The sequence below is a fragment of the Rhipicephalus microplus genome, chromosome 9 (genome assembly GCF_043290135.1).
Source record: "Rhipicephalus microplus isolate Deutch F79 chromosome 9, USDA_Rmic, whole genome shotgun sequence".
In the NCBI taxonomy this organism is placed as follows: domain Eukaryota; kingdom Metazoa; phylum Arthropoda; class Arachnida; order Ixodida; family Ixodidae; genus Rhipicephalus; species Rhipicephalus microplus.
This window is the reverse complement of record NC_134708.1, coordinates 7,581,220-7,595,812: the sequence shown is the minus strand read 5'-3', so window position 1 is coordinate 7,595,812 and position 14,593 is coordinate 7,581,220. Positions and strand designations below refer to the sequence as shown.

Genomic DNA, 14,593 nt, shown 5'->3' with positions numbered 1-14,593 from the left:
TATAATCTACACGGATGCCTCATGCATTCTAGAAGGTTCCAATACAGGGGCATTTTTCAAGCTGAGATTAGGGGTAGCATCCTCGTTCTTTATTACTCAATCCTGCTTACTGCCCGAAGCAGCTGAAGGTTATGCTATTTTGGAAGCTCTAGCCCATTACAATCAAACAGGATCATCGCCAAAAGCTATTCACATCTTCACAAATTCGCAGCAAGTGCTCGAAACACTCCGAACTACAAAAAAGCTACCAGCGTACGCCAGGCACATCCTGCACAATGTCGCCCAACTTCAACAGCGATCAGTCCGGGTACGATTTCATCTGATTCCTGGACACAAATAAACTGCGACACGAGCTAGTTCTTCAACGAACCTTGCAGCATCACAGCAAGGAACGACTCGGGGATGCGAGCTTGAAGCATGCCGCAACGATGACCCAAGATGAGACCCATGAAGGCAACTACCGAGCGAAAGTTCAACGTCAGTGGCAAATAAAAGCCAAATTAGAAGAAGCTACAGATACTCAGAAGATTGCAAACACGAAGTTTCACGACAATCCCGGTCCTTCACAAGATACACCCAACAAAGTACTCCGACCCCAACTGTTACTACTGTCACGAGCCAGCAACGACAGAGCATATCCTCTGGGAATGCCCCGTTCACAAATCAAGCCGAGCTGCTTTTATGAAAAAAGCCCAACGTACCCTGCCTCAGCTACAGCAAGACATGGAAGGTACTACCAACTGGATACCTACTTGAAGACCCACTCATCAGAGCCAGGCTGAACCTGTGGTGTGCTGCCTTGCGAAAATAAAGAAAAAAAAGTGTGCTGCCTTGCGCACGATCGCCATTCCCTGCCCAGCAGTAACAAGCTGACCAGTTTGAGGTCACCCGCGATTTTTTTTTTCCATGGTGCTGAAGCCAACAAGCGAGAGCACACTGTAAATAGTCCAATAAAGTTTTCAATCAATCAATCAAAACTAGCTGGGAGCCGATGGCAAGAAATTGATCAATGGCCGTTGTTGCTGCAGTGGCTCCCACAGCTTTCATTCTGCTGCCACTAGTACCGGCGGCCGCGCAGTAAAGCCGGGCAGCGTTGTGCACGCAACAGGGACGCGGGACCACAAAGTTTCATAAACTCATTTAAGTCGACTGCAAAACGGTGACAAAGCAAAGTAGATGCACCATCAGGCTACGCTGACTCGGCAACCCGAGGTTCGTTGGGGGCAGACCACTTGGACAGACGCACCTAGCGTCACAGAAGATGAAACGTTAATTGTTTTTCACTTAATACTGTACTGTTATTCCCATAAGTAGATAATGCGTACTTTCTAAAGAAAAATAAACATGCTTGTTTTCAAGTGTTGTAAATAATAATTCATTAAATCTTGATGCCAAAATCTGGAATGCAATGGCATAGCGATGCATACCATTGTGGTTAAATTTGCCCAGCTTTCACTTTTGTCGGCTCGTAACGAAAACCTTTTGCAATAATGTTTGCATACAAATAAATGAAGTAAGCTTCAATGAAATATAAGTTCATATCACTTAGCTTTACACTCGGAAAAGAGGCGCCACGAATCTCAAAAATGTAATCCATCCTAATCACATCTAAAGCCTGTACTTCCCATAATTCACATGGGGGTACAAGTGCAGCTGAAGGCGCCTGCGTAGACACCAGCGCCAGATTCCCCTCTAGGTATTATTACATAAAACTCTATGCGTGAAACGGTCCGCTTCTGGAGGCGGGTAATTTGAAGTGCGCTAACCCGACGCAGACCGCTAAAATGCGATTTTTATTTCAAAATAAGTCCTTCCTCGGCGCAAAAGTAACACTACAAGGTTTCTGGACCACTATTTCAACCATTAACGTCGACTTCATAAATGCATTTAGTGTCCCCTTAAAGGCCAACGCCGGCGATTTTTTGAGGTTAATGTATCTCAATGAAAATCGCTGGGTACATTCTTTTGCACATTTTCGTCATTTATGCCAAATTACAGGCTTGAGAGATGCGCTGATTGTTTGCAAATGAATTTTAAAGATTGCCTTGAAAAGCTTACCTTGATTGTCAGAGTTATTGGCAAGACTGTCTGTGTGACGTCATGTTTGGCATGTGAACAGAAGTGACGATGGCATCGCTACTTTGGCTGCTACAGCGTTTATTATGCTGGCCACAAGGCGGCGGTGTTTGGCACGGGTATAGCGCGGGAAAGCTTTCTTCTTTCCTTTGTGCACGGTGTTTGACCGACGCTTCACTGGCCTGGCTTGCACAGTTTTCATACTCCGCGCCGGCAAAACCAGTATGCGGCCTCCGGTTCTTGCCAAATAGTATACGTCATACGAAGACAGGGCGGCCTGTCGGGTTTCGGTTTTGCACCTTTTTCCTCCTTAAAATTATTCTCAGATTTCCTGAGCATTTCAGCGATTGGGCTCGTGACAAGTGTGTCTCAGAAACATAGAAATACCATTACCTTGACATGGTCGAAAAATCGCCGGAGTTGGCCTTTAGGGTGTAAAGCGTAACTGATAAACTACTGCTGATTGTTGTTTCTTGAAAAAACAGCTTCGAACCGTGCGAAGCCAAACAGTACATGAAGTACGAAGATTAGGCGAACCCCTGTACCACCTATAATCTCCATGCTTGCTGAAGCGCCATGAGTTGCAGCTCCCGTAGACAATATAGCGCCAGGGTTCCATCTATAGTGCATAAATAGGAAACTCTATGGCGTCTTCTTCACACAAATAAATTGCTCCGCATCTTCAATCTCAAAGTGACCTGCTTATGGAGCTATGAAACGAGCTCTCGAACTGTAACCGCCGTAGTCAGGATTCGAACGCACGCTACCGAGCTTAGCAGCGCCTACATTTCTTGATGCGCTACCATGTAAGATACGAAGCAAAAAAAAAAAAAAGCAACACAGAGTGATGCTTCTTTGCCGCGCGACTCCTTACGAGCTAAACTATTTTATCACGTGGTCGGGAAACGCTGGAGATGGAGACAGAATGTTAGGTGGGCAGAAAAGATTAAGAAGTTTGCGGGTGTAACTTGAGAACAGCAAGCACAGGACCGCGTTGACCATAGGAACATGGGACCTTTGCCCTGCTGTGGGCGCACAGTGAGACTAGTGGTGGCGGTGGTGGTGATGATGATGGTGATGATGATGACGATTATGATGATTATGATCATGATGATGATGACGATGATGATGATGTCGTTATGTGCGTGGAAACACGGGAGTGTTAGTAGGCCTGCGCTGCTAGTAGCCGTGACGTCGAAAAAACGAGCGCTTTAATTTCCTCTTTTTGTTCATGACAATAAGTATATAAAATATGAGACGAAAAAACAGAAAAAACAAATATGTACGTAAAGCAAAACCATGTGCTAACAAAAAGAAAACATAAATTGAACGCGCGTGTTTGAGGTCATGTTAGAAGCATTCAGAAGGGCGCCCGCGCCCGAATGCGACGCGGTCATCAGAATCGCACGTATAACCGCATCGTTCTGTTCCTTCTGACTATCACGACAAAAGCGACTCCGGTGACCATTACTAACAAGAGGACTGTCGCGTCTAAATACGCGGGCATAGTGGCTTCGGCGCGGTTCGTCCTCCGAAGTAGTCGACGGGGACTGTCCTTCCGGGCGAGACACGCGGCGTGCGAATCAGGCCGCGAAGCCAGGGCGGCGCACAACATGGTTCGCCGGCAGACACTGCCGCACGGCCCGGAGTCCTTGAGGGACGAACTGAGAGCGATGTAGCGCGACAGCAGGTCCGGAGAACTGGCGATTCGTTGGGCCAGATCGACCATAGCGGCCGTGCTCAGGTCAGGTACGCCCAGGTCATTCCTCGCAGAGTACAGCAGCTCCCACTGAGGCTCTTCCTGGACGACGCCAGGCAGCGTAGATAGAGTTGCCGCCATTTCCCGAGAAAAAAAAGAAAACGGCCCTTCGACGGAGGGTGAGGGGCAATAATACGATATTGAATTAGTGTTGACAACAGACGCTATAGCGTCTGCTGTCAACACTTGACATATATGTCAAGACATATATGACATATATGTCAAGCCTTCGGAATGCAGTGCCGTTTAACGTAATAATCTAACATTGAGAGAAAAATAAACCTAATGTAAAAAAAAACAGCACGATGAGCTGACCGACTAGTCTATACTTGCTGGCATAGAATTATACCCGTGTTTGGAAATGACGCACCGCTTACTTCTCTGAATGTGGCGCCCTTAGAAGGAACCGCTATACTTCGTTCAACAAGAAGAGTTCTCTTTGGCGCGCTCAGTATGCCACGTCACAGCTGGCTGTGATAAGTGTGGTTTTGTCTGCGTTAATATGATCACCAAGACGCTCGAATAGCAAGAGGTACAAGACTTGCTTTGATATCACCATCGAAGCGCTCGAGGAAGAAGCGCGTGCTGCGTATACGCTACAGTTGTCTATATTAATTGGCTATATGTGGCTTGGTCTGCGTTACGCCAAGCGACGACGACAGCCTGGCCCAGTAAAGTGAACCGCACTTAAGGTAAGGGCAAGCGGGGTTACGTGATTTGCATTTTCTGAGCACCGCTGCCCCTACGAGATATACGTACCGGGATTGTTTGCATTGGCAAAACTCAGTCATGGCTAAAATATCGTAATTGCTAAAATACCCAGGACACTAAAGTGAAGCAAAAAATTAGTTCAGACCGATAAGTCATAATTAGAAAATTGTGTCGTTAATGCTCAACATCATATACGTTACGAAACCTAAATGATGGTGAACATTATATGTTTGTTTATAAGTGAAAAAATCAATGCAAAATGCCACGCTTTTAAGTTTCTCCCTGAAATATCCAATAGTGCCGTCACAAATTTCGAAGTGTTCCTTTCGTATTCCAGCCACACTTATTCAATAATTTTTTCTGAAACTTCGTACGACGATCTTGCTCACACAGAGGACAATGTAATCTTCTTTAACGGTTAGGAACTACGTAGGTCCTAGCAGGCGACGTCATAATGAATGACACAGCGACAGGTACAAGAACTTCCAAGGTGGAGTCACCACCCACGTTTTTTTTTTTTGCGCATATTTTCACTTAACGAGCGGTGTTCTCGCACCAAACGCGCGCGGTATTTAAGGTGTCGTAGAAGAGCAATTTACTAATGCGAGATAAAAATATAGCTTTCTTTAGTGTCCCCCTAATGTTAAGTAAAGCAGCTAGTGCACGGTTACCTGGTTTAGGGCGTCTGCATTGGCCTTTTCCAAGTCTAGATAATAGACAGTGTAGTCGAGGAGCTCTCCGGTGGTGCGTCGGTATGTGTAGAGTCGCACGCACGGATTGGTAGGCACCGACTCGGCACGGTAGATCGGATGGCTGCTGCCCCACGGCGTGACAGATCCAGCCAGTTGGACAGAGCTCACCGGTGTGCCTACGCACGAATGCATTACATTGCATACCGCCGTTTAATACAGGAACCCAGCTTCCACTCGCGTGCGCACGCGGTGCGAGGGGTCTGTTTCGTTCCTATATAGTCATCTAAAGGGCCGGGGGAGCCTATTTTGTCCCACCCCTTTACTCAGTCGGGCCTTTCACGCCATTTAGTCCAAACGCGCAATGTTACGGCTACTCATGCTTTCTGACGTTAATGGTGACCAAAAACACCTGAAATTGCATTCAAACGAAGGCTGACGAGCAAAGCAAGCCGTTGTAGCAACTACGTCATTATTTTAGACTTGCTGCGGCAACAGAAACAAGGAAGACAGAATAGAGCACTCTGTTCCGTTTCCCTTCCTTATGTCTGCTTGCGCAGCAAGTCTAGATTTCAGTATGAACCAACTACAGTCAGCAAATAAGCCCCTGCAAGGAAGTATGAACCAACTAGTCTGCAAAGAAGCAAACATTTATCAGACAGGACAATCGTGCATGTGCGCAGATTTATCTTTTTTTTGGGGAAATTATGAGTTCAAGCAAATGTCTCAATCGTAGGAAGACGTATCAGATCGGGCTGTCGCACTTGTGCGCAGATACTGTTTTTTTTTTCCATTTCTTTCCCCGTCTCTCCCCTTCCCTCAGTGTACACTCAGCTACATAAACGACATGAACGAATAAACGACCAGTTGGTCATTCCTTGCTCAGCAGTCCACCGCGGTGGACCAATGGTTACGGCGCTCAACTGCAGACGAAAAGGTCGCGGGTTCGAGACCGGTCACATTTATATGGATGCGAAATGCTCGAGGGCCGTGCAGTGCACGTTAAAAAAACCCCAGATGGTCGAAATTTCCGGAGCCCTTCACTTCGGCGTCCCTCGTAATCATATCTTGGTTTTGTGACGTTACACCTCGGATTTCATAAGTTGGTAACTATTCCTGATCAGCAACATATTGCCTCGCTTCGTTACATCGAACACGCTATAGTCGACACTTCACTTTCATATTTGTGTCAGAGTTTATATTTAGGGAATAATAAAGGGGGGGGGGGGGGGGGCTCTTCTGAAACGTTGTTTCCATAATGAAGAGCCCTGCATGCGATTATGCTTGTTCCATAAAAAGGCAAAAGGAAAAACAGTGACAAAATATTCAAATGCAAACGAATGTGTCCAGAGAGGAACGAACACGAGGTCCCGGTCGCCACTCCGAATTTTAACGATTACTTCAGGCACGTGTTTTGAACCAGAGCGATAATTTCTAAGCTAGTTGTTTGACTTTTTTTTTTTCATCTAGAACTAACTATACAAATTTTGGGGCCAAGAAACACTTTTCGCTCGTTTCGCAGTTCCCGAAGTTTAGAGCCCACGCGGCGAAAAAACGGCGCTCCAATTGGTTCAGAGTTATTCCCAACAAAGAGCACGTACATGTGATGTAGGCTATGGGGATGTTGTTTTACTTTGCTGTGCAAGGGCTTTGGACGGATAGAAAAAAAATCGCAGATGTGGTAAATGGCGTAAAATAGCCGCATTTCAGGAATTTATTGCCTTAATGTTAAACTGAACCTAATAAAGCTCTGCCGATATTGACTTTTATGTTTGTTGCTTTATTTTAAAATAATTTTAGCTGCTCTCGTGATATCCGTTATATTTACTGCGCTCAAACATATGTGTTTACCAAGAACGCCGAAGCTAGAACATTGTTTTTTTTTTTCAAAAAGGCCATTCGTGATAATAACAAAAAATTATCTGAGCCCGAGATTACGAGTGTTGTCTAGCACTCCACTCCGCTGTAAGAAAAGTTGCATTATTTGAATGGTTACGCCTCCATTATGACCAACTCGGCCGCGTTGTTATTAGCTGCAATTCTGATGGCAGTCATTTGGAAATGGGAAGTTTTAGAAAAGCTTACACAAAACTTGCTGGCGTATATATTGGGTGTCGCACGTAACTTGAGCCAATGTTTAAAAATATGCCGGTACACGTAAATCACGACGTGACCCTAACGCATGTTGCTCACCGTTGCTTGGCGTTAGTCAGACAATTTTTTCTGTTCTCAAATGTTGTTTAATTAGTTATGTTTAATTAACTAACTTTTCGAAAATCGAAGACAAAAAATTGAATGAGAAAGTTGTAGATCGGTTTGCAAAACGTCCGATTAGACAGTTCTGAACTTTGTATCTGTTTGGTATTAGTGTTTTTCTGCTAATTACAAATGCCGCGATGATACAAAAAATACCACGTGACAAAGCCGCTCGTGCGCCAGTGCGCGCAGTGATTCTAGTGCTCCCTAACGTTCCGCGTACGAACGACTATAGCATTTTCCTCATTGTGCTGTCTCGGCAGGGCCGCAACGATGGTGGTGACTTTACGATAAACCCGTTTTGCTATCGGCCACAAAAACGATAACCGCTGTGGCTGCTTATCGCTGTTATGAATCGTTGCGAGGGAAGCATGTCGTTCCTACGCGGAATGTTAAGGAGCACTAGAATCATTGTGCGCACTGACGCGGGAGTGGGTTTGTCACGTGATATTTTTTTGTATTCCGCGGGCATTTGCAAATAGCAGAAAAAACACTACTACCTAACAGATATACACTTCAAAACTGTCTAATCAGGCGTTTTGCAGACCGATCTACAACTTTCTCATTGAAATTTTTATGTGTCAAACATATCTAATTAAACAATATTTGAGAACACAAAAAAATAGTCTGACTAACTCCAGGCAACGGTAACATGCATTTGGTCGCGTCGTAATTACGTGGTCCGGCATATTTTAAAACTCTGGCTAAAGTTACATGGGACACTCTGTATAGCGTTAGCGTTCGTCGCTCAATAGGAACCCGTAATAGGTGAGTGTACGGCGCATACGCAACGAAAACGCAATGCTTTGCGTACGTTTTAAAGCTCCATATTAACTGTGCCCAATATAGCCCTAAAGAGGCTGCAGAAAATTAATAAACCAGTTCCACGCCTTGAGAATTGTCAGTCTGCGAAAGTGTAAGCGCGCGACTGAATGCAATAATAGAGCATCATCATCGTTTCGTTTTATTCATTCCTTTATGAACACCGCCACTACTACTACAACTACCCCTACTGCCACCACTACTACGACTACCATTACTACTGCCACTCTGACACCACTACTGCTACCACCACCACCACTACTATATTGTTATTACTACCACCACCATCGCCACCACTGCACTACGACTAGAATGGCGACGGTTGAGGTTAGACTAAGTCAGCTTCGCTGTAATAACAGAAGCGCTCCAATCGCACGGTGCGATAAGCTTTGTCTTGCCACCGTACCATCGGCCGCTTAGCAAACTTGATCCATGGCGGGGCTCTCCCCTTTATAATCATGCATAAAAACGCGGGCACTTTGACAGCTCACCGTTCCTATCGGACAAAAGGGCGAAGCTGTTGCTGTGTTGGTGGCCGAAGAACTGCCCGGCTACGACGTCCCTGTACTCGGCGATCAGGTCCTGGTACTCGTCGTTGATGTCGTCGAATAACACCGGGCGAGCGGCTTTGCCAGCGATAGAGCGGACAAAGTAGCCAGGGCCAATGTGTCCCGATATGTACACCTGCGAGAGAAACAGAATTATTCGTTACTGATTTAATTTAGTGCCGTTGAGTGAGCTAGGTTACGTGAACATCCTCTTCGCCAGCGTCTTTAACCCCGGCACAGCCAGGAGGAAAGGGGTTCCTCTCGAGAATTTTCAGTTTTGCACGTATGTATGAACACGCACAGATGACACATACGAAAAAATAGAACATCACCGCCCACAGAAAAAAAAAAAAGTATTTGGCTACACCCCTCTTCCCCAACGAAGCGCCTTTGAATACGCCCTCGTAAACTGCCACGGGAAGAGTTCCAGCTTAAATACAACCTAACCTAACCAAATTTGCTCTTCGTTGCTTGTTAGATAAGTATTTCCAATGACCTGTAGTTTTGATGTGGCTTACAACACCCAAATCCTGATCGTGTTTTGATGTGCAGTGATTACGTGAGGCACTGCCGTCCGCGCATGCGTGGTGCGGCGCACATATTTCTGCGGTTAATAAATGAGCTGCGAGCGTGACGCTCTTTTCCTGCGCTTCTTCGTTGTTCTTGTGGCGTCTTAGGCGACTAGAATTTGCCCTCACAATGACGTACCAACTAGCCCAGCAGCAAGTGCTTCTAACTAACCTTATCCGATCCCACCCAGCCCACATAACCAAACCGAAGCGTGGTGGTGTGTTCGCACAACTGAGAAACTTACAGGCTGATTATCTAACACTTGTAAAACTAGTAATTGTCAAAGTTGCATGTCTCAAAACCACGCTAAGATTACGAAAAATGCCGTATAGTGGAGGGCTGCGCAAATGACGAGGCGCGCGCAAAGTTTTTTTTTTTCGCAAGGGGGACACATCCTTGATTTCAGGGGGGGGGGGGGGGTAACTCCATAAAATGTTCCATTTTTCGCTCTGTATGCCATAGCAACAAATTTGGTGGGGGGGGGGGGGGGGGGCATGGACTCGTTGTGCCATCCCCTGGCTACGCCACTGCAGTTTAGGGTCCTTTAACGTGCAACTAAATTTTTGTACACGGGCCTGATGCATTTTTGCCTCCATCGAAAATGCGGCCGCTACCTTCGGGCCAATAGTTCAGCACCGTAGCCACAACGGCACAGACTTGTAAAACGTAACGGCCTCCTCGCCAATGAACGAACCATAACATTCGATGGCGGCGAAAATGCTTGGGGCTCATGTGCTTAGATTTCTGGAGCTCTCCACTACGCATTGTCTCTCATAATCATATCATGGCTTTGGTACGTTAATTAAACCCCATAAGGTATTACTATATCTTTACCATATTAGTATACGGTGCCTAAACAAAACGATACTGTCAACGGTTGTATGGCACCACAGTCCGTGCCTTCTGTCCTAGACGCTGCGCGTCGTGCAGTTCTTCCTTCAGCCAAGCCATCTGGGGATCATTGGGTCCAGGACGCTGGCCCTTGTTGACGCTGTACCAGAGAGCAGAGTTGATGCACACCAGCCGAATATTCTTCGACAGCGACCGGCTGTAGTAGCCACCTGTGTAGAAAACGTCTAAATTATGGCAAATGAGTTGTTCGTAAGTTCGCAAGGCAGAAGAAAAGTTTGGATGAAAGCAAGGATGAAAGAAAAGTTTTGGCAATTTAGTTAAAAAGCGCATTAGAAAGTTATCATCGCTGCGGCAGTGTCTGCGGCGGTGCAATAGTTTTTTGATAACTTTCAAAATATTCCGCACGGATTGCCTTTTAGGTTCTTGCTGCAAACGTGTGGATGATCGACCTATCAATCAATCAATCAATCAATCAATTAATCAATTTACCTTCCACAGGACTGATTTGCTGCAAATATAAAGAAAGTCTTTTACTGATTACTACAGCAAGCTAACTAACGAAAGAAGTGCCAAAATTAGGACACGGTCCCAAGCGAAACCGATGAAAAAGCTTACTTCTCAGACTGCTTTTTCAAACAAGTGCATGACAGCCTTGTTCACTTTTTTTTCCCCTTTACATGGGCAAAAAGCATGGCAGAACGCTTTTTATCGAACGGTGCGTCAGTCGAGATAAACCGTTCAAAGTGACGTTCATCCTCGTTTCCTGTTTGTAATTGTGCATGCGCTTCACTTTTGCGCTAATTTTATTAGTGAATACTTTAAACAAATGACAAATTAGCATCGTCATCATCAGCATATAATTACGCCCACTGCAGACAAGGAATACCCCCCCAACTATCACAGTAGACTGTCCTTTTACGGAATCGAAATGCCCCGAAAGCATTGGGGTTTAATAACTGACCGCGCTCGAAGGTGCTTCGCCCATCTACAGGAAGCAGTCGTCTGAACCCGGCTTCGTTGAGGAAGCCTCGGTAGTGCGCTGCGTCTTCGGAATCCAAGGCGTTCGCTGGAACCCAGTCGTGGTTTCCCAGGGCGGGCACGAGCAGGGCGCGATGTCGCAATGCTTGACGTGATAGCACAGCTCGAACCCAGTCTGTCTGGCTGTACAGGGCCGACCACGTGATTCCCTTCACGTGGGGCATGTTGTCCCTGTAACGTCATAAAGGCGCATGACAATGCGCGCCGAACGACTGTATCTTCACATTGTCAAGCAGCACGAACGGCAGCACGAATATGCCAACCGGCGGAAAAAGACACATTACTGATGTGTCAGGAAAATAATTCCCCATAATCACGAGCATGCTTTACGAGCTAAGATTACATACATTTTTTCAAGCACAAGAACGCCACCAACGAGAGCGCAAGCACTCATGGGAAAAGTGTACGCTTCAGCATCCGCCACGACAAATGCGTGGGCCTCACATTTAGGTTACCAGCTGCACCGTGCCACTACTTCCAAAGTAAAATGGTTAGAAAAGGTTCGACTTATGACTGGCTAATTCAATCATGAACGGCTTTGTTGAGGTTCGATGGCCTCTCAACGATTTCGAGTTGTCTAGCATTTCCGCGTGTTGGACCAGCTGAGCCGTAAGCTGAGCAGTTCCGAAGCGCCATATTTGTAAAATGCGAATGCATTTGTTAGTCGGGGCATGTCAGGCGTCTGTCGGTGTCCGCACGCCGGCAGGTATTATCTTTCCGCTCTCACTCCCTCTCCCAGAGCAACCGGAGCACGTGGTGCGGGCGGAATAGCGAAGAGTGAGTGGAGAGAAGGAGTGCGCTCCAGCTTGTGAGGGCGCTCGCATCGCGGGAGCTCAGCCAACACCACCTAGACTAGTCTAGGTGGTGTTGGCTCAGCGGAGCTCCCGCGTGTGTGGAGAGTGTAGGTGCAGTGCTGCGCCGCGCCTTCTCTCACCATTCGCTCTCCTCCCTGCGCCCCACACTTCCGTCCGATCGCTCGTACGTACATATAAATGAAGCGCGCGCTTCACTCTCGACCGAACGTTCACTGGCTTATGAATGTGTAAATAAATGGTTACGGCAAAAATACTCGTCTCGTCATTAATTTACGCCATTAAAATGTCGGCGCAAGAAATGCATTCGCATCTCCTCACGATTCCCTTCAGGGAAGTGGGGGCAATTTTTCGTTCAATCCCCTTTTCCCCCCCAAGCCGCTCCAACCTTCTTCACGGTTCCGACTCTTGCGGGATAAAATTACATGACTGCGGTCCGCTAGCTCATTTGAGTTTGATACCCCTGATATATACTCTAATGTTAATGAAAACAAGCAGATATTGAGGCCAAGAAAGATATAGGGGACGTTACTTGTACTGTTTTAACTGTGTTGATTAACACTTTAATGTTTGCGTGAACATAAAAACCCGACACAGTGGACGAAGGGACGAGCGCCCCGTAACTCAGTTGGCAAGAACACCATGCGCGTTATCCAAAGGTTGCAAGGCTCGGTCTCTGGCGGCGGCAAGTTGTCTTTTTCCCCACTCTCTCTTTATATCTATATCAGAATTGTTACAATACACTTGAAACGGCGCCATTAAAGATCTCCATACTTTCCTTGGCTTCATTATCTGCTGGTTTTAATTAGGCTGTGTCACAAGAGAGAGAGAGTCCCAAGAGTTCGTTTTTTTCATTATTTATACTGTATACTGTAAATATCAAGAGTCGTGACCAATATGAGATAGATCTCTGAAATTACACATCAAAGGCCACGCCACGGCCAAGTGCACTTGGCAAGCGAAAAAGGGTGCATAACACCTAATTCTCGCCCCGCCGCAGTGGTCTAGTGGCTAAGGTACTCGGCTGCTGACCCGCAGGTCGCGGGCTCGAATTCCGGCTGCGGCGGCTGCATTTCCGATGGAGACGGAAATGTTGTAGGCCCGTGTGCTCAGATTTGAGTGCACGTTAAAGATCCCCAGGTGGTCGAAATTTCCGGAGCCCTCCACTACGGCGTCTCTCATAATCATATGGTGGTTTGGGACGTTAAACCCTACATATCAATCAATCGTATTTTACTGAGATGTGACAATATCTGGTCTGCCGTGTGCGTAATCAATCAATTCCTTAGCTAGCCCGCATATAAGCAGTGGGCCGTCCGACAGCAGGTTTTGCATTACGAAGTGTTCTGAAACAGGTTTACCCTGTCCAGAGTATGAAATCTACGTCCGGCTTAATCCGTTCCATGGCAGCGAAGGCGGACGTGGCCAGTAGTTTGGGCGTGTTGCATAGGAAGTCTCCGTAAGGACCGACGGTCCTCAAGCCAGTTGGACCCTTATTGATGCGGTGACACGAGAGCTTCTGAGAGCCCTGCGTCGAGTAGTCCCTGTCTAGATGAAGGTCAGTGAAGTGCCAGAAGTAGCCTGTTGGGACAGAAGGCATTCAAGTAAACTTGAGTGGGGCACCTAGTTCAGTAACTACGCATATGCACACATTCATTACTATGTACTAACCAAGGAAAACTTACGCAAGAATAGCAACACTTTCGCGAGCAGTCTCAACGGAAAACATTTGCACAAGTGAGCGGTCGCCAGAGTGGCAAGATGGCGACACACGCGGCACTGTTTGTCCCGAGCCCGCCGATATCAATTGTTTACGTTCAATTTTCCTAAGCATGCAGGGGTGGTCTGTGAAAATCACTCAACAGTTTTTTTCGGGGCGATTGCGATAAAGATCTATACGGTTGCTCGAAACTACAGCACAAAAAAAAACAAGAAAACAAATCGTGTGCACGTGCACATCTGTCGGCTTTCTGTTGGGCCAACCGCAATACAGGCTGTAAGACAGAAATGCCTACCCGTCGTGTTGCCTTCTGGAACTTCTTCGATTGCGGGCTGGTCATGTACGTATGGCCTGATTCGTTGATTCAAAAAACGCATCGTCGGTATAGTGACTTCTGCAAAAACGAAGTACAGTCCGGGCCACGAGAAATGACGTTACATTGAAACAAGATCTTGCGTCTGGCCATCTAGCGAGTATAGATTTGCAACCCCGCTACTCTGAAGCGCCCGACGGAAAATTTCTACGTACGAGAAGGCGTATAGAAAAAGTGTCACCCTCACACTCAACAGGCTCAACAAATCCGTAATTAAAATATGCAGCGTGACAGTATAGTTGGAAAAAATCACGCAGTAGCGGGAAAAGACAGAAAATGCGTCTTTAGTTGGTGTGGCACTGTATGCATTTATACAGTGCCACACCAACGAAAGTCATATTTTCTGTATTTTTTATTCTTTCGAAGT

The 14,593-nt window shown here is 46.5% G+C and overlaps 1 protein-coding gene across 2 annotated transcripts; it reads right to left on the bottom strand.

Annotated features, from left to right (window-relative positions):
- Window positions 1-3,270: 3,270 nt before the first annotated feature.
- On the bottom strand, window positions 3,271-14,368 carry LOC119164832 (acid sphingomyelinase-like phosphodiesterase 3b). Of its 2 annotated transcripts, none has more exons than XM_075873045.1 (7): window positions 14,149-14,366; window positions 13,495-13,714; window positions 11,245-11,492; window positions 10,332-10,492; window positions 8,805-8,997; window positions 5,218-5,414; window positions 3,271-3,877 (listed from the first exon to the last, which is right to left on the bottom strand). In XM_075873045.1, the coding sequence occupies exons 1-7, from the start codon at window positions 14,228-14,230 to the stop codon at window positions 3,473-3,475; spliced, it is 1,506 nt and encodes a 501-aa protein (XP_075729160.1). In that variant the 5' UTR covers window positions 14,231-14,366; the 3' UTR covers window positions 3,271-3,472. The 2 variants fall into 2 exon arrangements, with proteins under 2 accessions (XP_075729160.1, XP_075729161.1); XM_075873046.1 differs by having other exon boundaries at window positions 3,683-3,942; window positions 14,149-14,368.
- Between the last annotated feature and the right edge of the window lie 225 nt (window positions 14,369-14,593).

Coding starts and splice junctions, on each gene's coding strand:
- LOC119164832 (XM_075873045.1), bottom strand. CDS start 14,230: ATGCGTTTTTTGAATCAACGAATCAGGCCATACGTACATGACCAGCCC. Junction 5,415..8,804: donor CCTTTTGTCCGATAGGAACG/GTGAGCTGTCAA, acceptor ATTCGTGCGTAG/GCACACCGGTGAGCTCTGTC. Junction 3,878..5,217: donor ATGCAGACGCCCTAAACCAG/GTAACCGTGCAC, acceptor GGCGTCGTCCAG/GAAGAGCCTCAGTGGGAGCT.